At 42.0% G+C, this 23,374-nt stretch overlaps 1 protein-coding gene across 1 annotated transcript in view; it reads left to right on the top strand.

Moving 5' to 3' along the window:
* The window catches only part of dcc (DCC netrin 1 receptor), a 371,365-nt gene that overhangs the window by 197,925 nt on the left and 150,066 nt on the right, over positions 1-23,374 (top strand). Inside the window, 2 exon segments of the mRNA XM_034709663.1 lie at positions 15,716-15,870; positions 16,281-16,401. Of these exon segments, the coding sequence (XP_034565554.1) occupies positions 15,716-15,870; positions 16,281-16,401 (276 nt within the window).

Below are 23,374 nucleotides of genomic sequence, written 5' to 3'. Positions count from 1 at the left end.
CCCGCTGAGCCACCGGCCGGCCTGCCGCCGCTCGCCCGAAAAAAAGACTGAAAGACATGAAAGAGAAAGAGGAGAGAGAGGGGGCGGGGTCACAGAGCTCCCACAGAGAGAGGCCAGTCTTCACTAATACACAGGGAGGATTTAAGTCTGCCAATATGTCCGTCAGTCCAGCCAAGACCGAGGCGTTTTAAGCCAATCTGAGCGAATAAGCGGCCAAAAAGCTGCACGCTGTGGTTAAAAGACGGTCTCCCTGAAAACTGCTTTCATAACAAAAATCATTTAATTTAGCAGAAGGAAACAAAAACATCAAAACCTCTTAATGCTGATTAATACTTAATGAATATAACAGGAAGTTTGGTGTCTTATTAAAGTGTGAAATAAATTCAAAGTGATTTGTTAGCTCGGTCACGCTGCAGCGGTTCACATCCTGAAGCCTTTCTTCTGTCCTCCCTCTCGTTTTTACCCTCCCATCCCTCCTTCCCTCAAAGTTTAAGTAGGTTGATGTTATAAAAAGTGATTTTTTTTTTCAAATGACTAGTATGACTAGATTATATAAAAAATGTTGGCGCCTGTAGCGTAAATCTGAGTCACAGCTGGATCCTTTTGATGTGACTTTGGCCTCAATTTAACTTTGACACGTATCTCACTGTTTCTGTCTCCGTCATTAAACAGAACAGAGAGCGTGAGTTTAAAGAAAGAGGAGAAGATACAGTACTGGAGAGGAAACTTTTACTGTATTTGAATATACCTGTCCACTTTCTGTGTGCTGTAATCCCCCTCTTTCAAACACTGACACCTCTTTAGGAGCTACAGCAAACAAAACCAACAGATACAAGAGTTATAATGTCTGTTCTGCTATTTAAAGGCGTTTTTCAATCGCAAGAACTTTACCGTTTCGACCGGTGGACCCAGGGTCTAAATTTAATTCAGAGGTAGTTAATCTCCCCCCTAAAAAGCCCCTGCTAGGGGGGTAGTACTTTTCAAAGGTCCCGGGACTTTCGAGGGGCAGGGCCTGCAATGCTGAACGTGTCTGATTGGTAGATTAACCGCAGTGTTTTTATTCTGCCCGCCGCCCACAATAACATCACACACATCTGTGATTCACTTGATTTCTCTTTCTTTCATGTGTTTTTATTTGTTCTATCTTTTTGTATGTGTGTGTACTTTTCAAAAGAAGAAGCTGTGATTCACTTGATTTAGCAGCTTGTAACAGTAGTCTTCTCTCAGCCCAACGTGAATGCGTCTCTTCCGAGTTACGGTTTTAAAAGTGACCCTGTAAACTGGAGACCTTCAGCTGAACGTGTCAGTGATGGTGGAGTTTACATAGCTGTTGTAACACAGAGGGAGTTCCTGGGAATGTAAACTAGTTTAGTTTTTATTAAGATTTCAAAATATCCTCAGATATTTAATGATCGTATAAAGACGTTTATGAGGGGTGCATCCGGCTGATAGTCTCCAGTTAACAGGGTCGCTGTTTAAACCAAAACACTGGCCGATCTCTGCCACTGATTTTTGAGTAAAAAGGATTTTAAAGTCGTGTTGAAACGTCTTTGCTACTCGCGATTATCTCCTCTCACTTGTTGATTCAGTGAATCCATCTGTGATGAAATATAGCACCATCTAAGCGGGAGCTGGTCTGATTTGCACAATCTACCCAGGACTTCAGCCCGTGGTTGAAACACAGACAACAATGGGGGGACAGGAACCTTTTAGTTCTGGGAGAAGTAGTTCTGGGAGCTAAAAGACCCCGGAACTCTTGATCAAAATGCACCTTTAGTGCCTCAAAGTGCTGCTGGAGCAGATGTCAGATGAATGTAGCATCCTGTAGACGGAGCATCTTACCTGACAGAGATGCACAGTGAAGGATGTGTTGTTCAAAGAAAGCAGGAGATGAACTCTGCATGTTTAGGACACAAAGGCTGAGAGATAAGATGTATTCATATTCCCAAAATAAACGCAAGAAAAGAGCTCTTAAGTAAGTGTTTAGTTCAAGCATAGGGAAGTGTTCAGAGCACATATTCTCTCATTGAAGAATGCTGGTAAAAAACAGCAGCAAGAAAAATAAATTGAAGACGATAAGCCTGTACATGCACTCCCTCTGCTTTAAACTTAACAAACCTGCAAAACTAGGATTTTTAAAAAGGAGCAGTCATCTTAGTTTGAGGTTTGTGAGACATTTTGAAACCCGGACATGAATGTAACGTGAGATAATCAGTCACGCCATGTTCTTCTCCTCCCTCATCACCTGGAAGAAAAAGAGGATACATCAGTCTTAATTTGCAACTCAAAATGAGTACTGAAGAACAGGTGCTGCTGACCTTGTTGTCTTTGCTTGATGTGCAGGTAAAATCTGAATTTCATAAATGACTGCTGCCAGCATGTGCAGGGAGGAAGCTCTTCTTCTGCACAATCCTGAGACTGAAGCACTGAACCCTCATGGTCGTTGGCACATTTTCATGACGTAACATGTTGTATGGAAACAAGATGCGCCATTAAAAGCATTATGCTCGACTTAAAGCAGTTTTAAAAGCCATGTCAGTGATGGACCGGTGTTTCAGTCTAAAGAGCGACCCTGTTAACTGGAGACTCTCAGCCGGATGCATCCCTTACAAACGTCTTTAGATGATCTTTAAATATCTGATGAGGATATTTGGACATTTGAATAAAAAGTAAACTAGGATGCATTCCCGAGGACTCCTTCTGTGTTTCAACAGATGTTGTAAACTCTACAAACACTGACACGTTCAGCTGAAGGTCTCCACTTTACAGGGTCACTCTTCAGACTGGAACACCGGGAGCTGATTCAGCATTCAGCATTGCAGGCCACAAAGTCACTTTTGGGGGCGGGGCTTTTTAAGGGGAAAAACTACCACCTGTTGTCCAAAAGCACATAGTTCCTCCAAAAGTCCCTGTACCACAAAAACACCTTGCACACAGTCTGTTTAGATTCAACAGATTTCATAAATCTCTTCTTCTTCTTTCCTTTTTTGAGCTTCTTCCAAATTCTTTCACCGATCTGTTTGATTAACGGCACAATTTTAGCAACGAAGAAGCAACAAAACCATAGAAATATTCACAAATCCATCATGAAACCTTCACAGTGCTGATTTGTTGAGTCATATTTGAAAGAAGCAGATTTGTTGTGTCTGAGTCGTCTGATTTTGCTTTGTCACATTTGTTTGAGCAGAAAATGTCGCTCACATCAATTGTTTCCCGTCTTTGTTGCAAACATAGAAAGTAATGTTCCCTCTAATTTATTCCTCCATAAAACCAGAAAAGTCCAGATTGTTCCTTTCATCTCAGTCTTTTGTGTCTTAATCCCACGTCTTTCCTCAGTTAATGAAAGCACATCTTTATGAAGTGTTCGGTGTTGCAGATTAAAGCATGTCCGGCTCTTCTGTCACGTATGTTTAATCTGCCTCAGTCTGTCCACTGTACTGCTGCTGCTGCTCATTTCTTTCTGCCTGATCGCAGGTTTTTAATGCGCCTGCTGACTCCCCGTCGACGAATCAAATCAACTTGCTCTGCCTTTGTCTCTTAAGCTTTGTAATCCTGGATTTGAACTCAATCAAGTCACAGAGGGGACAAAAAAGAGGACTTAACGTGTGCTTTTAACGTGACCTGGGCCGACAGAGCTGACCCGCTCGAGGTTTTACATCCTCTCTGCTGGAGCTTAAATTCAACAGCTGATTGTCACCCACCTGACGTGACCTTGTGCTGAAACGTCTCCTCTGCTCTTTCTGGGAACTCAAAGTGAGAATGAGAGGTGAAGACTTTCAGACATCTGCTCAATTTGTAACATCTGTTATCGTCTCTCTCGGCGCCGCAGATTGTTTGGATGTTTCTGATGAATCTTGGGATATACCCGTCCCCTCGCGAGGCTCCGGTCGCACTCTGTATCGCTCTGATTGCCGTCTTTAATCCTGCCATCTGTGTGTCCTTTTGTTTTGGAGAGATATTATGTAAAAGAGTTCAGGCTGCCAGCTGGAGGTGATTCCAGATTTGGAGGTTAATCTACAGTTTCTCCTCACCTCTTTGTAACTTTACCCTTCATGCTTCAGGCGGCGGAGCATTTGAACTTTGAGCTTCATTCACAGCTCGGAGGAAGATTTGATCTGAGGCGAAAAACTAAATTTACAAACCTCAAAAGCAAACTGATCCTCAGTAACGTGATGATGTGCCACGGCAGAGTTTTAACTCGTATAAATGATTGAATTACATGATTAGAAACATGATTTTAATGCAGTGAGCTGTAATCCTGCACACTGTGTAAATTTTTTTTTTGGCGTATTATTATTTTTTCCTGATACCAAACAATAAAAACAGCAGATTCCGTCCCTTTTATCAAGTTATCTTCTTGATTTGGATTCTTTAGCTCAGCCCTAATACTAGTGGAGGGACACAAATTCAATTTGTTCGATGGTTGTTGTTGTTAAAATCCCTGACCTTAGATTAAAGGTGTCTACATGTACATTTCTGGTACTTATCTTGATGCTGGTTATTTTTCAATAAGTTTAAGGTAGAAAATAAGTGATAAAAACAGCTAAATATTTTGATGCTTTTGGAAGCAGAAAGTTGATCTGTGAGGAATCAATCGTCACTGCTAACCAGGCATTAACGCTGTCATGAACCATCTTCTTAATGACTAAACAAGCGACAACCTCCAGTCTTGAAATATGAGGCCAATACAGAATTGCTGAAAACTGCAGTTCCTCGAGTGGCCACCTGAGGCTTGCGCCAGAAGCGCTTGAAACCACATACACGCCCATTCAAAAAAGACGATCTTTACAGCAGAAATAAACATGTTTACAGCCTGCTAACAAAAACAGTTAAGGTTCGAATAGCTGTTCTTTTAAACTCAATCTTTTTGAAGATATTAACTACCAAACATGTTTTGGATATTTAGGGGCGTGGCTTATTTGACTGACAGGCAGGCACACTGTAGCTGTTAGGCTACTGTAGCAAGAAGGCTTAAGGGTTGCCTTAAATCCATGTCTTTGCCTCAAGCTAGGTCAACCAAAGTTAGAATGGGTCTGCATTTACAGTATCGCCATCAGAAGGGCGTCAAAAAGCCGACTTTACATTAAGCCTAATGGTTAAGTTGCGCACCTGTACAGCGGGCGGCACAGGTTCAATTCCAGCCTGCAAGCAGTTTCCTGCATCTCATTCCCCCTCTCTCTCTTCCGGTTTCATTCTCTATCCACTGTGCTCTCCTCTCTGAATAAGAGGCCTGTCGCAACCATAGACCTTGATATCACCCATCTGTTTCTGAAGCACTGCTTTGAAGCCAATTGGAAACCATATTGGAAATGCTGAACTCAACCAAACTTAGGGTGACGTAAAGAGGCGGGCTTTGAACCTCCTAGCTAACAGCTACAGTGTTCCCGCCTGTCAATTAAGTCAGCTGTGCCTCTGTTGCCGCTTTGTTGCAACACAGCCTTCATAGTTTATTTCACTGAAGTAGCACCCTAGACCTTTATCCAGTCATTGCCCAGATTTAAGGGTGGCCACTGGTGGGCCACAGTCACCCCTGGCTACACCCTGCACATGGCCTCACCTGTTCTTTGAGACGGACAGGTGAGGTCAGCCCGCGGTGTCTCAGCCTCTCAGCGTCTCAGCGGGAACAACACTGCTCCTGATCTGACAGGATTTGAGTCAGCGCTGTCGGTCAGCGAGGACGTCAAACGGCTAATTAGCCCTCATACATATCTGCTGTGTCATCCCGCTGCTTGTTACACTGCTGCCATGGCTACCAGCTGGAAGTCTGTCTTCCCGCTTTGATCTGCAGCCGAGGAAGAATTCCCAAACACTCAGCTGTCCTTCATTTTCTTGGTTCAGACTTGAGAGAACAATGAGAGGTTTTAGTCAGCAGCGAGAACAGCAGACAATGAAGGGAAGTAACACACAGGACTTACAGGCAGGTTGAAAGGGCACAAGTTACCTGTGTGGTTCTCTTGTCTCAGGGTCTCCACCGTCCCTTGCTGTACAAAAGTGAAGGAAAATATCAATAAAGCTTGTAACAGAGCAGAACAGTCAGCGCTGTCCATGGTCCTGAAATCCCAGCACTGTGTTCGATGTTTGTGAGAGTAAGGAGACTTGATTTCTAGGTTTAAAGACGAGTAAAGGTACCTTATTACAGTCGCTGACACTTAAAGACTATCTCTGCAGGAAATACTCAGAGAGCTCCTAACTTAGCTTAAAGAACTCCATCAAGGTGTCCTGGCTTTGGAGATTTATGGACATCCCGAGGGCAACTCTGAGCAAGGAGGGGACAGAGACTTTAACTGTAGGTGCTTTTTGACAGCAGGAATCAGGGTCTAAATTTAGTTTTGGGGTATTTAATCTCCCCCTAAAAAGCCACGCCCCCAAATAACTTTTGGGAAGGAGTCCTCGGGAATGCATCCTTGTTTAGTTTTAATTCAATTGTACAAAAATCACCTTCAGATATTTAATGATCAGCTAAAGACGTTTGTGAGGGATGCATCCAGCCGAGAGGCTCCAGTTAACAAGGTAGCTCTCTAAACTGGAACATCGGTCGATCTCTGACATGGCTTTTAAAATTGTTTTCTCCCGAGTCCTTTTTTTTCTCCATGAAAGAAAGGTCACTGGCCTGATTTGCATAATCTACCTGGGACTTCAGGACTACTTGAAACGCAGACAACAATGAGCCACAGGAACCATTTAGTTCCTTGAAGAGTAGTTTCTGGAGCTAAAAGTCCCTGGTACTTCTAGTGGAAATACACATTTAGTGGGGAGTAGGAGTGTAACGGTTGTTGCTGCAACTCTCAAGTTTCTTTTTCATATTTTTCTAGTTTGAGCTTCAGAGCTTAAACGTTGGGAGCTGAGAGTACACCTGGGGTTTTAAGTCCCTGTAGTCCCCCCTCGTGTCTCAGGGAAGTGCGTAATAAAAAGGAAGTCGTCTCCTTTAAAAGAAATCCACACTGACTCGTGGATTAACTGAAGTACCGTAACAAAATTAAAGCTGTAATCCTTCAGGTATTATTCATTTCAAACCCTTTCATCTCTGCATCTGTGCGTCAGTGAATCCACATTTCGGAGCTCTGTCTCTGCGTGTTTGGTGCTGCTGCCAAAAAAACATAGTGATGGAGAGAACAGACTACAGACTGTGGATTTACATACCTTTGAGACCACATCTGTCTCTGACACATCTTTCCTTGCCTTCAAATATTGATCAGCAGATTGATGAACATTCAGATTAGTTCTGTGCTGGTTTGTTTTTTTCTTCTGTAAATGAATGTTTTTGTAAAAAGAGAGCGCAAAGAGAAATCCAGCTGCTCTGAGTAAACAGTGTGGATCCTGTAATGAGGAGGTGTCTGTCGGTGCTGAAGCGAATCTCTTCACTCTCAGGCGGGAGAGGTGTCTCAGTTTGATAGAAAATAATTACTATTCAGTGTCACTTTTTGTAAGAAAACAAATACTTTTTCATTGACAAGGACAAATAGAGGTTTCTTTTACTTGCTGCACAGTGCTGAATAAATTGGTTCTGTAAACATATACCAGACACTGAATAAATATTCGCTCTTTTCAGCTGTTGAATGCTGCTGGAAATTTTTAATTTGCAAACAGTTGAAGAAGATTACTGTGTGTGTGGAAAGGACTGGACATGATGTACTCAAACTTTCTCCACTCCACTACATTAAAAAACATAATGTCTGATTCACTCTGTCGAAGTTTACAGACAGCTGGAGGGATGAAGAATAACTGGGTCTAGACCGTAATCTAGGTTCTACTATTAACAAAGACGAGTAAAGGAGAGAGGGATAGAGGGAGATGAAGAGAGAGAGAGAGAGAGATTATAGTGGTGAGACAGATATTGGTAGTTGTAACAGCTGGAGTCTGGCACGTCCACAGCAGGAGAGATCCAGAGGAACCTACGAGACAAGGGAGCTCAGGGACTCCAGAAAGGTCTATGGTTAGTAACTTTAATGGGACAGGAAGAGTTAAAGTAAGAGACAGGCAGACAGAGGAGAGAGATGGAAAGACGGGACCTATAGCAGCATAACTAAGAGCTGGTCCAAGCCTGATCCAGCTCGAACTATAAGCTTTATCTAAAAGGAAAGTTTGAAGCCTACTCTTAAAAGTAGACGGGGTGTCTGCCTCCCTGATCCTGACTAGTAGAGGGGCCTGAGAACTGAACTTAAAATCTATTACTAAGGCAATCAGGAACTTGTTTCCAAGGGCTCTCGTCTCATGAGGTTCTAGGGCTCAATATCGAAACATGAGGACAAAGGAGGAGCCTAAAACTCGAGCCCTGTCACAGGTAGCACTCCATTTGTCAACATTCACCAACATTCGCTCACATAGATCTCTGCTGGAACAGAAAACTAGTCCAACATATTTATTTGGTGTCATTTTTAACATGATTCTGCAAACGATACTCTCTGCTGGAGGCCTGCAGGAGGTCTGTCTTCATAGGGGAGGATGATGCTCTCGCAGTAGGATGTGAAGAATTTGATGTTCTTGGAATTAAGTTTGCGCTTAAATACTAAGTATCTCTGTCCTATCTTCATATCCGCTGACACTGAATAGTTTCAGGGCTCCATTTTTCCAGCATAAGTTATATTAAATTGTCAGAAGTTTTTTTTTATTCAGAAGGAACATTATGCAAACACGGCTTTGGCTGCGCTCTCTGAAGCTCGCCTATTAGCAGCGTTAGCTCGTCACTCCTGAATAATTGTGGCTTAAACAGCTCGTTAACTATTCCTGACATCGTGTGCACAGAGTGAATGATAAGGTTTGTGTGTGGTGTGTTTGTGTGTGTGTGGTGTGTGTGTGTGTGCAGAGAGTCTCCATGGGTGCACTTAATGACAGATAATTGGTGGTTAAGTGCAGATATAAAGAGACTGCTAACGAGTTCTGTTCACACAACAAGAGTTTAACTCAGACTTAGTCTTTTTGTGTGTGTGTGTGTGTGTGTGTGTGTGTGTGTGTGTGTGTGTGTGTGTGTGTGTGTGTGTGTGTGTGTGTGTGTGTGTGTGTGTGTGTGTGTGTGTGTGTGTGTGTGTGTGTTCAACTGCGTGTTTGTGGATGTCCTTCAGTGGGTGCTATCATCACTCTCACACCAACGCACAGACACACACACACACACACACACACACACACACACACACACACACACACACACACACACACACACACACACACACACAGCAGATGTTCGTTTAAATGGACGATGGAGCTGATTTCCATTTGAATGCAGAGTGGAAGTTATTATGGTGCAGCTCGAGAGGCCGCTTCACTAATACTCAGTGTGTGTGTGAGTGTGCGTATGGCTGAGAGAGGTCACAATAGCACATTCTTCCTTATTGTTTAAGACAGGATTTTATTCATCAGACTGGGTTAATGTTTTTTCACTGTGCAGTTGTGTTTGCTGCACATGATGATCCAGGTGAGTGTGTGTGTGTGTGTGTGTGTGTGTGAGTGTGAGTGTGAGAGTGTGTGTGTGTGCGTGTGTGCGTGTGTGAGTGTGTGTGTGTATTGAGACCAGGTGGAGTCTGACTTGTTGTGTCTGCTGGAGGTCAGCTGATTGTTAAAGCTGTCTCATTTGCATGTGAATGGCCGCCCTTAGCTGTTTCCAGCCCGGTGCAGAGTCTCATCACGGTGTTCTGCTCGTAACCACAAAGAGCCGCCTGGTAACACAAACGCTTTTGTGAACACATCCCCTCAGATGACCAGGTAATCAGTGTTACACCTGTAGCTCTGCAGAGGAAAACACACATCCAAACAATGGGGTGGACGCTCTGGGAATCCCCCAGACGCAACAAAGGCTGCTGGGTAACCGGCGGCAGAGTAATGAGGGAGACTCCTGTAACACTCGGGACTCTGATGAAGCCAAACTGTCGCTGTTTCCCACGCCAGATGAGTGACCTTAAAACATAGAACTCAGTTCCTTAAGAAGACTCCACCTTTTGGTGCAGATTTTAGGCGGGCCTCAGGAAGAACTGATAACTGGATTCCTATCAAAGCCCTCTTCTTTGGGCTCCACTATCTGGGCTCAGAAGCAGATCTCTGTTTATTGAGATACATAAAAAGCTGAGTGTTCTTTAAAAGAAAAGAAACGGGTTCCAGGATCATATTTGGCCAATGCAATCTGCCTCATATGGACTCCATTCAACCAAAGATCGCTTTAATCACTCATGCATCATCATTCATACTCGGGCTACAAACCAGAACACTTTGATGCATTTTGAGACGTCTTTGTCGAGATGAATCCTTTCATAAATGCTCTTAAAGCTTCTTATACGGGTCATATTTTATTAAAGTGTGCATATTTTTAAAGGAGAGTGTACCACTTTAAATACATATCTGCATGAAGAGCAGCTACCAATCTGTTCTAGATCAAACATTTACACTGAGACACAAATCTGCTTGATGCTGTGTCACTAAAGACAATCAGCGTTTAGATTTCCTGACTTCCTGGAACACAGCATCAGAAACGATGGATCCCACCATCATTCAACAAACAAACATTGTAAAAGTAATTCTCTTCTCCTCTTGAGGACAGACCTGACAAAGTTTGACTTTTGACTAATCTGCATCATGATGTTGTTATTTCAGCAAACTTAAGACCTGTTAATTACAAGAACATCACAAGAACATCAGTTTCTGTTTCAGGTTCATACCGCTGAAGGAAGCCAGAGTGAAGCTTCAGTGGAACACACTGTTTACAGTGAAACTGAGGCCCAATCTCAATGTCCACCCTCAAGCACTCACTGACTTTGAGGTGCGTTGTGTGTGAGGGATCGCTCACTGACTTTTGAGCCCTTTATGCCCCCTTTCCGTAAGTGGGTAAACGAACACCGTAACATGAAATTAAAAAAAGAGAGACGGTAAAAAATAAGCATGAAAGTTGCACATTTACAGGTAAAAAAGTTTGAATATATAAGTATAAATATAGAAAACAGCCTTAATCTATTCATCTTCACATAGATGTGTATACAGTATAATTTATTTATTTGTAGTTATATAGCCTATTCATATTTTAAATTGTGTGGTTAAGCAGTCTGTATGGTCAGAGCCCTTGAAATTCCCTTGATTTTAAGGAAAGTAAAAATTGTGCAATACAAATTCCTAATATCTCTAAGGTGAGCTGGTGACGTCATGCATGTCACGTGAGAAGTCTCAAAGTGCCATCCCATCCCAGTTCTACAGTTTGAGCCCTTACAGCCTCCTGCCCTCAATCACTTTACAGATGGCGTCAATTAAGTCAAGAAGGGTTCAGGGCTCAGGGCTTAGGGAGAACATTGGGATTGTGCCTGAGACTCATTAGATACAAACTTAACCCTAAAGGTCAAAGATCAAGGTCATTGTGATCACATCTGTCCTGATTGGTTCAGATGCCTCGTCTTGTTCCTGTGGTGTTCAGTGTCTCGGTCTAATTCCTGAAAACGTGTAGCTGTGCAGTTGCAGTGTGTTTGTGTGTGTAGTTGTGCTCTGTTTGTGTGTGTGTGTGTGTGTGTGTGTGTGTGTGTGTGTGTGTGTGTGTGTGTGTGTGTGTGTGTGTGTGTGTGTGTGTGTGTGTGTTTGTGTGTCTGTGCAGCAGCAGATCCGAGTTTAAAGGAAATCGTTGTCTCTTAATTAGAGCATTACTGCAGTGATAAAGTTACACCTCCAGATAATGATGTATCGATGGAGACACACAACTCGTCTCCTCTACCGACTCTTTCTGTTTCATTCCCTTCTCTCTCATCCATCTCTCACACGCTCCTTGTTCTCCGTCTTTTGTTTCATGCTTCTTTTTCTCTTTGTAACCTACTTTCTTTCTGTTTCCCATCACATCTCTCTTCCCGTGTTCTCTTCTTTCTTGTCTTCTTTTTTATCCCTGCTCTATCTTTCCTCCATCTTCATATTTGAGCCTCTCTGGATTCTGTCTCCTCATCCCTTATCCAGTCCATGTTATTGTTTTTTCTTTTTGTACTCTGTCTCTTTTCTCCTTTTTCTTTTCGTCATCCCTCTCTTTAACTTAGTTTTCCTTCTCTTATTTTTCCTTTTTCTTCTTTCCATTGTTTTTCTTACTTTCTCATATTTATCATCTATTTTTTACTTATTCTCTTCTTTTATTTCCCATTTATTTTTAATTTCTCTTTCTTTTTTATTAATTTTTTTCTCCTTTTCTCTCTGTAAATTCTTACTTTCTTTCTTTTTTATTCTAGACTTTGTGAAGCCTTTTCTTACCCTTTCCATTAACCACCATTTTGACCAACTTTGAATTTCTATTTTGTAATATTTATCATCTTTTCTTTCTTCCTCCTTTATTTTGTTTTTAATCATTTTTTTCTGTATCTATTCCTTTGTTCCTCCCTTTCTAACCTCCTTCAGTCCTCTCTATCATCCTTCCTTTCCGTCCTCATGTCCTATTCTGGTGTACACACACACACACGCACGCACACACACACACACGCACGCACGCACGCACGCACGCACGCACATGCACACATGCACACACACGCACACTTCTGTGTTTGTTTATATTTATCAGTGCTCAGGAAACCGTGACATCATGAATATGTGTGTGTTTCTGTGTGTTTCTGTGTGTGTTTTTCTTTGTTGACAGTTACATGACATCCTTGCATGCGTATGTGTGTGTATTCGTGTGTTTCTACTTGTGCTTGCTGGCAGGCCAAGTGTTTGTCGTCTCGCGGCGCTGACAGCGTCACCACGCCGCTCGCTGTTACACGAGGCCCTTCAGCTTCGTCCTCATCGCTGTTCAGGCTCAAAATGGCTCCTGTCTCGTGTCCCTGCTCGCAAAGACGACATTCAGTGAGCACAGAGACAAACATGGCAGCCGCCTAGCCCTGTCTCACCTGCCTCCCTGCTTTTTCAATGTTCATAAAGTTCCTAAAAATATGTATTCTGCCTAAAACAATGTTGTGTTGTCAGGACATCACTTTCTCTCTGGTGAAGGAGAAACAGCTTAGCTTAGCTCCAACCACAGGTACCAAGATCCACTTTCTTGCACCTTTAAAGATCCCTTACTTAAAGGTTACATCATGTAGAGTATCATATATTTGGAGGTATCATGTTTATCATTTAAGCTGTGTTTATGTTTGCACCAAGTGAAAATATTCAAACTAAATCACCATGATGTTTTCATGGCTTCATCTTTCCCTCAAACTGAATTATTCAGCCAAATAATTTTAGAAACTTTTCCTCAAAACTTAACCGAACAGTTTGGTATGTTTGGGAACATTGGGACATGGTTTAAGCAAATTTTTCCTGCACTGAATACATTTGTAAATACTTTCCCAGTGGGAGTGGGGAGAGTTTAAAAAGTTTGACACATTAATAATTAGGGATGGGTACCGAATTCGGTACTTTTATAGGTACTGACCGAATTCCGTCGGTACTACCGAGTACCGACTCACGTAAAATCAAACGGTACCATGTTTCGGTACCTGAACGCATCCCTGTGACTGTGAGGGAGTGGAAGAGTAGGTGATTTTCCATACTTTCGCCCTGTACCAAAGTCAGAGACTGACCGGTTGGACGTCTCTGCTCTCTGCTCTCTGCATCTGCGCGGGAGCGCGCCAAACGGAGCCTGCAGCTGACGGGCGCGCGCACTCACCGAGGCAGAACTTCACGAGGATTAAGTTTATTTTATACAGTCTATGGTTGAGACTGACCCTCTCGCTCCGACTACCTAACCCCTTTTATAAGCGTTCCTGTGTGCGTGAATGCCCAACACGTAAGTTGTGTGTCCTGTTATTATAAAGAGACGGAGAACGGCCTTTTTCCCGTCCGCAGGCATTCAAGTGTGTTCATTGATAAATTCCCGAAAGAGCAATTAAACGCCATGAGCACGTGTCAGCTAATATATATAATCACCTATATAATCCTGTTTCTGTTCATTTCATGTTAAATTAAATAAATATGTTAAATTAAACAAATTTGAGATTTTCTTTTTAAATTAATATTTATTACTACATAAAAACACAAAAGTACCGAAAATTGGTACCGTTGAGTACCGTTACCGATTCCCACGTACCGGGTATCGATACCGTATCGGTTCAAATGTGAAAGGTACCCATCCCTATTAATAATAAAAATAATAATTTTATTTACAGGGCACTTTTCAAAAAACAGACTTACATAGGCAGAAAAATTAAACAAGCGGATCATAAAATCACACAAGGCAAGATAAAGAAATCAAAAATATTTTAAAAGACAGAAAATTCACCTAAAATAACTTTAAAGGAATACAATTATTTTAAAATATATTTTTAAAAGCGATTAAAATCAAGTAAAATAAAATAAAGTTGAGGTAAAATCAGGTAAGGCGCTGTGATAAAAGCATGTCCGCTTTGTAGCTTAGATAAAGTCCACTGAGAGCTTTAAAAGTAAAAAGTAAAATCTTAAAATCAATTCTAAAACATACAGGGAGTCGGAGTAAAGATGCTAAACACACAGATGTGAACATGTTTGACTCAGTCAGGTAGTTGTATCCAAGAATAGACATCATGAATGTTCCAACCTGCAGCTGCTCTAGAGTAAAGTATACACATCCATGAAGTAACGTAACACAACCTCTCTTATTTAAACATCAAACTAGGTAGACTATTTAAAGCTAGGTTTGGTAGTCACGGAAAAACTAGCATGAATTTGAATGTAGCGTTTTCTTGGGACTCTGTCAACTCACTCAGAGGTAAGAAAACACCAAAACATAATCATAGTGAAAGTTAAAAACACAAACAAACATGAAATGTACGCGCAGGAGGCGGGCAGAACGGCAGGTCAGGGTTTGATTGGTTTCATTTGGCTCCTGATGGCAGGGATTGGTTGGTGTTTTCCTAGGTTTACTCCAGCTGTAGATAGCAGCTTTTTTTCACTCTTTTTAAGAACACATTATGTATTGATTGCCATCGAGATGGCACTTGGAAGGCACCATGTGTGAACGAGGTGGAGGGGTGTTTGACAGATGCATAAGAAAAGCTCCTTTAAGAAAAATTTGAAAATTAACTCTATGTACATGTATTTGGATATGTTTTTGTAACTCCACAGCAGATGTTTAGTTGACTTGCGGAGCAGGTAGGAGGTTGAGGTGAGTTAATTGATTATGGATCATTCATCCCTCCCTCTTGGTATGAGCCAGCTGCTATATAAGAGGAGGCTGGAAGTCCTCGTGGTTGTTGGTCGTTGGTTGAAGCATTGTTGCAGAGTCTTGCAGACTGAGCTGCAAAGGTCCAAGTTGCATCGTGTAGAGCTCCGTCCCTAACTTTGTGAACACTTCCTTCTTGCTTTCTACTAATTTCTTGTTTTTTTCTGCAGGTATTATTTATATTCTGCACTGTTCAAAATGCTGCACTCGGTTTTTCTTCCCTGAAAACGGATGCACTTGGATCACAGCTTGGAGTTTTGGTTCTGTGTTACTTAAATAGTTTATGATTTAAATATAAACCATGTGTTTTGCAAAATAAACAGCAAGCCTGAGATAAACACCTTAAATTATCAAATGACAACAAAGAAATCAGCGTATAATGATCCATGGAGGCTAATGAGATCAGACACATTGTGCTCCTCCGTAATAAGCTGAGATCTCTTTTTGTAATTATGTTAATTAGTTTATAATCAGCGTTTTGTTTTTTTCCAGAAACTCACTGATGAGAAGCAATCCTGCAGGAAAATAGATAAACAAAGACACAGGGCAGTCTGACTGGAGGAAGTTTGTAAACCTGGTTTTATTGTTGTGTTCCTGCAGTGCCACCTCAGTTCCTGAACTACCCGACCAACACGTACGCCTACGAGTCCACTGACATCGAGCTGGAGTGTGCAGTGACGGGAAACCCTCCGCCGACAGTCCGCTGGATAAAGAACGGAGAGGAAGTCATCCCCAGCGATTACTTCCAGATCGTGGTGAGAAAAATTTCCCAAATAATGAGATTATCACGATGATACCATCCTCCCGACTTCACCGCAGAGTGTTTGATTCATTAAAGAAACACAGGAGCAGATGAGAACGGGAACAAAGGTGTCAGGGGTGTTAAAGAGAAAAGGTGAGAGTGAGATTAGAGGGTCTGACATGACTCTGTAGCTGTACTTCCATAATCTGATAATCTGGATATCATTCTAATCTATGATCCCATAATATCCTGAAGAATGATAACACATGTATGCAAACAAACACGCCTTCCTATTCTCCCTGACGCCACCTGCTGTGATTTTTTGCTGTGTTTAAGCCCATCACCGCTGTAAGATGATATAGTGTTTGTTTACCTGTCGTGTGTGTGTGTGTGTGTATGTGTGTGTTTGTGTGTGTTTCTCAGGATGGCAGTAACCTGCAGATTCTGGGTCTGGTGAAGTCAGATGAAGGATTTTATCAGTGTGTCGCTGAAAACTCAGCCGGCAGCTCGCAGGCGATGGCTCAGCTGCTGCTGCGGGAACCAGGTAGGATGGAATACACACACACACTTACACACACAAACACTTACACTATGTCACACACTGAGCAGATACATGTGGTGTGCCTGTCAACGATCATGGTTAACACACCTCGCTGTCATCACCTGTTATCTTCATTTCTGTCACGATGTTTTTTACCTGTGAGATCTTGCTGCTTGTCACCTGACGTCACTTTATTTACAACTTTCAGACTTCACTTTTATTTACTTTCTCCTCTTATTTTTCTTGCATTTTTCTGCTGTAATGAGACTTTTTAAAGTTTTTATTTAACAAATATTTACCCAGGAAAAACTTGAGAGATGAATCTGTTTACAAAAGTGTCCAGGATAAAACAAACAGCACATTTAACAAAGTTTTCAACGCACAATGAGAAACTATAAATACAAACATTAAATAAACAAGATGTATGAAATTCACCTCAAAGCATGCACTGAGAAGTTAGCTCAACTTACCTTGGATATCTTCAGGTGATCTGGCTTTTGTAGTCCTAATAAGAGACATTGCACTGAGCGTCTTCCTCTGTGTTATCATCCTGATAAATCAAACTAAAGTTACTGTGAGGGCATTCATGTGAAAGGGGCGGGGTTAGCAGCAAATGACCAATCGCAATCACGCACAAATCTGCTGCAGATCGTCATGCTTTTCCAAACTCAGAGTAAACTATGATATCAGAAAAATATGAAGAAGTTATAAACAACTTTGCAGCATTTAGCAAACTACAGTGGAAAGGACAAACTTCCTTTAACAAGCAGAAACCTCCAGCAGAACCAGACTCATGTTAGGCACATATCTGCTGAGACAGTGTTGGAGAGAGGGATAGAGGGAGAGTGAATGCACAAAATAAGGCTCATGATTTCTCTTTTCATCCATCTAACAATAATAACTCCTGTTTAGTCTCTTAGATTAATTAGTTGCTCTGATTCATGTTGGTGCGTTGTATTGGAGTTTTAGACCCGATGATATTAAACAGAGCGGTATGAAGATCATGAAAATGATTGTATACATTTCAAGGCTCTGGTGTTTGCTTATTTCGGTCTCTGTTGAAGGAGAATGAACTATTTTACATTTCTAAGTGTCCGAGCAGTCCCTGAATTCTGAAATCTGAGTTCTGTAGGCAGATGTTTACCCGCCTCACACATGCCTCATGTGCCTCCATATTTTCATGTCACCACAAAAATAGTTTGTGAATACACCTGAGTCACTCCAGCTTTAACAATGAGCAGTTCTTCAGCGAGCATTTCCCAGCAGCCCTTGCTCCTGTTGTGCTGCTCAGTTTGAGTTTCAGTCACACTGAGTCACAGCTGAGAGAGCAGCAGGAGCTGCCGTGCACTGGCACTCTCTCTGTTTGTTGTGTTGTGTGGTTGTTTGTGTCGGGGTTAAAATTCAGTTAGTCATGTGGTCTGACAGCAGTTACTGCCATCTGATGCACGCACGCACGCGCACACACACACACACACACACACACACACACACACACACACACACACACACACACACACACACACACACACACACACACACACACACACACACACACACACACACACACACACACACTGACTCACACTCACTCACTGACACACACTCACTCACTGAAAAAACACTGATGACACACAGTGACGACACACACAGTGACACAGACAAACACACTAACTCAGCTCAGCCAGTCTGCAGAACGTCTGAGTCAGCACAATGAAAACACTCCGCATCTAAATGGACCAGCAGAGTGTGTGTGTGTGTGTGTGTGTGTGTGTGTGTGTGTGTGTGGAACAAATGCCAGAATGATTACAACTTTATTCACACACACTTAATCACTCACTGATTGACTAACTAGCCCAGATATTTATTAACTTATTAACTTGTAAATTTACCAAGAGAGTAAAGGACTAACTTTGACTATAGACTTATTTTTTAACAGACTAACTCAATAGTAGACTTATTGACTAACTGGCTTAGAGCTAAGAAACTACTGAGTAACTAACTGACTGACAAACTAAATTGCTAACTAACCAGCTTACTTAGTTACTTACCTGATAACTAGCTAAGTAACTAACAGGCATACTTACCAAGGGTCAAACTGCTTACTAACTAGTTGACTAAATATGGACTGACTGACTGACTAAAGCATAAGTTCATTATCTGAATAAGTCACCTGTTAACTATCTGTCTAAGTAACTTTCTTAACTAATAACTGACTAACTAGTTGCCTTATTGGTAGAAATCCAGTACCTACAACATGACAAACTTGTTAAATTACCCAGCTGAATTAGTAACTTGTTAGATCTTACTACCTCCTTCACAAAGTATCTAATTCACTGACTAACTAACTGACTGATGTGTTAGCAGGCGCACTACAGGTTTACTAATTGTCTGACCTATGCACTGATAAATCAACGAGCTAATGCATTGATTAACTTACCAGAGCTAACTGCCTGACTCGATGATCAACTGACTGGATATCTGAATGTATCTTAAATGCTGAGGTTTTCAGTGACTATTACACAGATTAGAAAACAAGTTTGTTTAATAAAAGGTTAGTTATTTTAGTTTCTGACTAGAATACCATGTGATTAAGCCACTGTCATAATTTCAGCAAACTAACTAATGCACATGACTAATGAGCTGTTTGCATTACTGTTTTTATAACTAACTAACTAACTAACTAACTAACTAACTAACTAACTAACTAACTAACTAACTAACTAACTAACTAACTAACTAACTTCAAACAGAACTCAGCTAGTTGATTCATTAGGGAAGCAAAAAGTCTTAGAGAGGCTATTTCCTGTTCCTCAAATGTTCTAAACACTCTTACAGCGCTTTTAATCCCACCTAGCCTGCCTTCCTTCCTTCCTTCCTTCCTTCCTTCCTTTCTCTCTGTCACTCTTTCTGTCTGTCCATCTCTGTCTCACTTTCTTGTCTCTTTGTCTCTGTTTTAATCACTGTTCAGTGTCTATGGCTCTCCCCTGAGCCAGTAGCACAGATGGCATCACACACACACTCATGCACACACACAAACACAAACACAAACACACACACACACACACACACACACACACACTCACACACACACACACACACACGCACACCAAGACATTAAGAGGGTCAGATGGCTGGTGTTATCGCTTGGTTACGATCGCCACAGGAACCCAGCATCCCAGCAGGCTCACAGTGGCCAATCAGACATTCCCACGAGACATCACGGCAGGGTGTGTGTGTGGGTGTGTGTGATTGTCAGCATACCACCTTGTTACCCTTGACGGTGCCAGGCCCCCTGATACCTCGAGTGTCTCTTCACACACACACACACACACACACACCTACTGACACACACACAGACACACTCATCTCTCACACTTATGTACCTAAAATCTCTCCAACATGCATTTATACGACTACATTCTCACTAAGGTAAAATACCAGTGCACACACAATAACACACACTTAACACATTACACACACACAGCCGCACAGAGTGTTGGTGAGTGGTTTTATTATGTAGCACACACGCAGGTGCTGATACCCCGGCTCAACACACTCGGGTCTTAAAATCTGGATTCTGTTGTTCTTGTTTAGCCTTGTTGTCTCGAGTTCATCAGAATTAAAATCTAAAGATTAAACAGGTTTGGGATTACACCGATAATCAGTAAATAAGAAAGTCAACCCAGACATCCCCCTCCCAGCTTCGGCTCTCCTTCCGTGGGGATTCCCAGGCCAGATGGGATATATAATCCCTCCAGAGATCTGGGTCTACCACAGGGACTCTACACTGAGGAAATGGCCTGGAAAGCTTCCAAAGGGAGGCATCCTAAACAGATGCCCTGAACCACCTCAGCTGGCTCCTTAAGGAGTGACGGCTCTGCCTTGGGCTCCCTCTGGAGGTCTATCTCTATCATCGGATTTCCACCACTCCTTTTTCACAACCTAGCACGGACCAGGAGTCATGTGAGCGAGGTTTTCCCGCGGTAATTACTGAATCAAGGATTCTCCTCCTCTTCTCCTCATCCATGTTGTCTTTATGGTCCTCTGAAAACCTCTGACCTGTTTAGTCCAGGCCTGGCTCTGCTCATCATGACGGTTTGTTGTTGTAGTTAAGTGAAATACGATCTGGTGATAACACAGAGTGTTTTATTCTGAAAATTAACCGGATGTTTTCATTTTGTTTTGGTGCCTGACTTCCTGTCCCGCTCCGTCTGCTCTGTTGAGATTGATGCGTCATTCTCCGGCATCTGGCAAAAATAGAAGTCTTGCGTATCTGATCCGGAGGGCTCCGACTTGCTGGATCAGAGACGCAGCCGGAACGCAACGGAGCAGATCCAGTGGAAGTTAACACACTGACTAGAATAGAAACATATCAAATCCGGTGCCGTAACGGAGCGAACACAGATTTGGTGGAATTTGGTCGTGAGGGTTGGAGCGTAGGTTGACTTGTGACTCGAAAGCTTTGCCCTCTCTTCAACATATCTGCATTCGTCCTGAAGCTGCACCAACCCATCCATCAATCTCACAATCCACTTCACCCACTACATCCCAACTCTTTCTCTTTGGGGTGAAAAACGTCCCGGCCTGAAGAAGCTAACAGATCCACATTTCTGCAAAGAGCAGAAGTGAGAATTTAAGGCCCCTGAAACTTTGAACCCTCCTCCCCTCTGGCTGCATCCTGAGATCCCGTCCATGAAGATCACAGAGTCGTGACAAAAATAACCCCTCCCTGTTATAAAGTGCGTTGTAATGAATTTGTCCTTTCCTCTTCCGGCTCAGGTTTTTATTTTTAGATTTACAGTTGTGTTTGCGTCTCACTCTGGCTGTAATTTGGATAAATCAGTGTCAGTTTTCAGGTGTGAAGGAGGCAGGAAGAGAGGGAGAGAAAGGTTAATGGTGTCAAAATTTGTGTTTTAATGTATTCATACTCAAGTGGGAGACCCGTCTCTCTCTCCCTCTCTCCCCTCTCACTGTTTTACAGTCTCCTCAGTCCTCTCTCGTCCCCTCTGCAGTGCGGTCTGAGTGAAATCCCGGTCTGGAGCTGATCCCAAGAGCTGGATCAGGATTCAAACACCAGACCGCTGTCATTGTCCTTCTCTTGAACCCCCTCCTCTCTTTCATTTCTTCATCTTTGTCCCTGATGTTGGACAGCAGACTTTCCATCCTTCTTCTCTTTTATCCCTCGTTCTTCTCTTTCATTGGGTGGAAAATGAGCCTGAGAGACAAAATTCAGGGCAAAACTTTTGGAAAAGAGAAAAAACAGCGTTTTAATATTCATCCCCAGGAAGACATCTGCACCGTGATTCTTCATCAATTATTAACATTTGTCACAGATTCTCCACGAGCTCCAACGCAGTGAGTGTGTGTAGGTGTGAGTGTGTACACGTGTGTTTGTTTTGTGTGTGTGCTTGTGTGCGTGCGTGCGTGCGTGCGTGCATGCGTGCGTGCGTGCGTGCGTGCGTGTGTGTGTGTGTCTATGTCTATGTGAATGTCTGAATAGTAAATGAATGAGGTGACACACCGCCTGAAGGTCAGGTCTCACACACATCTATCTATCTATCTATCTATCTATCTATCTATCTATCTATCTATCTATCTGTCTATCTGTCTATCTGTCTATCTAACTTTCGTTTCCTTTCTTTCCTTTTTGAACTGTTTTCTTATTTTTCCTTTGTCTTTTTTTTAAATCCTTCCTTCATCCTTCCCCTCCTTCCTTCTTTTCCTTCTTTATTCGTTTCCTTTTTGCCTTCTGTAACCTCATGCCTTTCTCCCTTGTTTACTTTTATTTCACACTTGTCTTGTTTCCTTATGTTCTGTGTAATCTTATGCCTCCCTTCTTCATCCTTTCCTTGTTTATTTCCTTCATCCTTACCTTCCTTGCTCCCTTTTTTTCATTTTTCTTTCCTTGTTTCCTTCTGTAACCTGTTGCCCTCCTTCCTTGTTTACTTTTATTTCACACTTGTCTTGTTTCCTTTCTTTCTTCATCCTTTCCTTGTTTCTCTCCTCCTTTTTTCTCCTTTATCTTGTCTATTTTCCTTATTTGTTTCTTCATTCATTCCTTGTTAGAAACTGTACCCTTTCAATCCTTCTTAATTTTTGTTTCACACTTGTCTCCTTTCCTTGTTTCCTTTTTTTCTGTCTTTTATTGCTTTATTCCTTCCTTGTGTCCTTGTTCCTTCCATACCTGTTAACCTTTGTTTCACACTTTTCATCCCCTCCTTGTGTCCTCCTTTCATCCTATTAATGTTTCCTCATGTTCCCTTTCTTCTCCTTTCCTTGTTTCTTCCCTTCATTTTTCTTTCCCTTTCCTTTTTCATTGTTTCCTTCTGTAACCCCTTGCCTTCATTCCTTGTATACTTTTATTTCCCACTTGTCTTGTTTCCTTCTGTTTCCTTTCCTTGTTACTCTCCTTCCTTGTTGCTTTTTATATTTTATTGCATTATCTTATCTTTTTTCCTTCCTTGTTAGACCCTGTACCCTCTTTATGTCCATCATTTTCTACCCACTTGTCACCTTTCCTTGTTCCCTTCTAATTATTTCCGTCTGTCTTTTTTGTAGCTTTATTGTGTCCTTGTTCCTTCCATACTTATTAACTTTTGTTTCACACTTTTCATCCCTCCTTTGTCCTTATGTCCCCTTCCTTTATCCTTCCCTTGTGTCATTCTCTTTCATCCTTTTATTGTTTTCTTTTTTATTCTTTCGTTGTTCCCTTTTCTTGCCTTCCAGCTGTTTTTTTATGTTTTTCTTTTGTTTCCTTCATTTTGTTCTCCATCTTTCATCCCTCAGTTTATTAATCTCAGTGTCCTTGTCTTCGTCTGTGTTCGGGACTCTTAATTGTCCCCTCTTTATTTCTGTAATTGGCTCCTTTACTCTTTAATTGTTTCCATCCTGCCGCCTCTTTATCCTTATTTACTGTCTCTCCTCCTTCCTTCCTCTCTTCCTCTCTCTTTGAGTAGCTCAACCTTCCTGTTTTAAT

The sequence above is a fragment of the Notolabrus celidotus genome, chromosome 19 (genome assembly GCF_009762535.1).
Source record: "Notolabrus celidotus isolate fNotCel1 chromosome 19, fNotCel1.pri, whole genome shotgun sequence".
NCBI lineage: Eukaryota > Metazoa > Chordata > Actinopteri > Labriformes > Labridae > Notolabrus > Notolabrus celidotus.
This window is presented reverse-complemented; position numbering and strand designations above follow the sequence as displayed.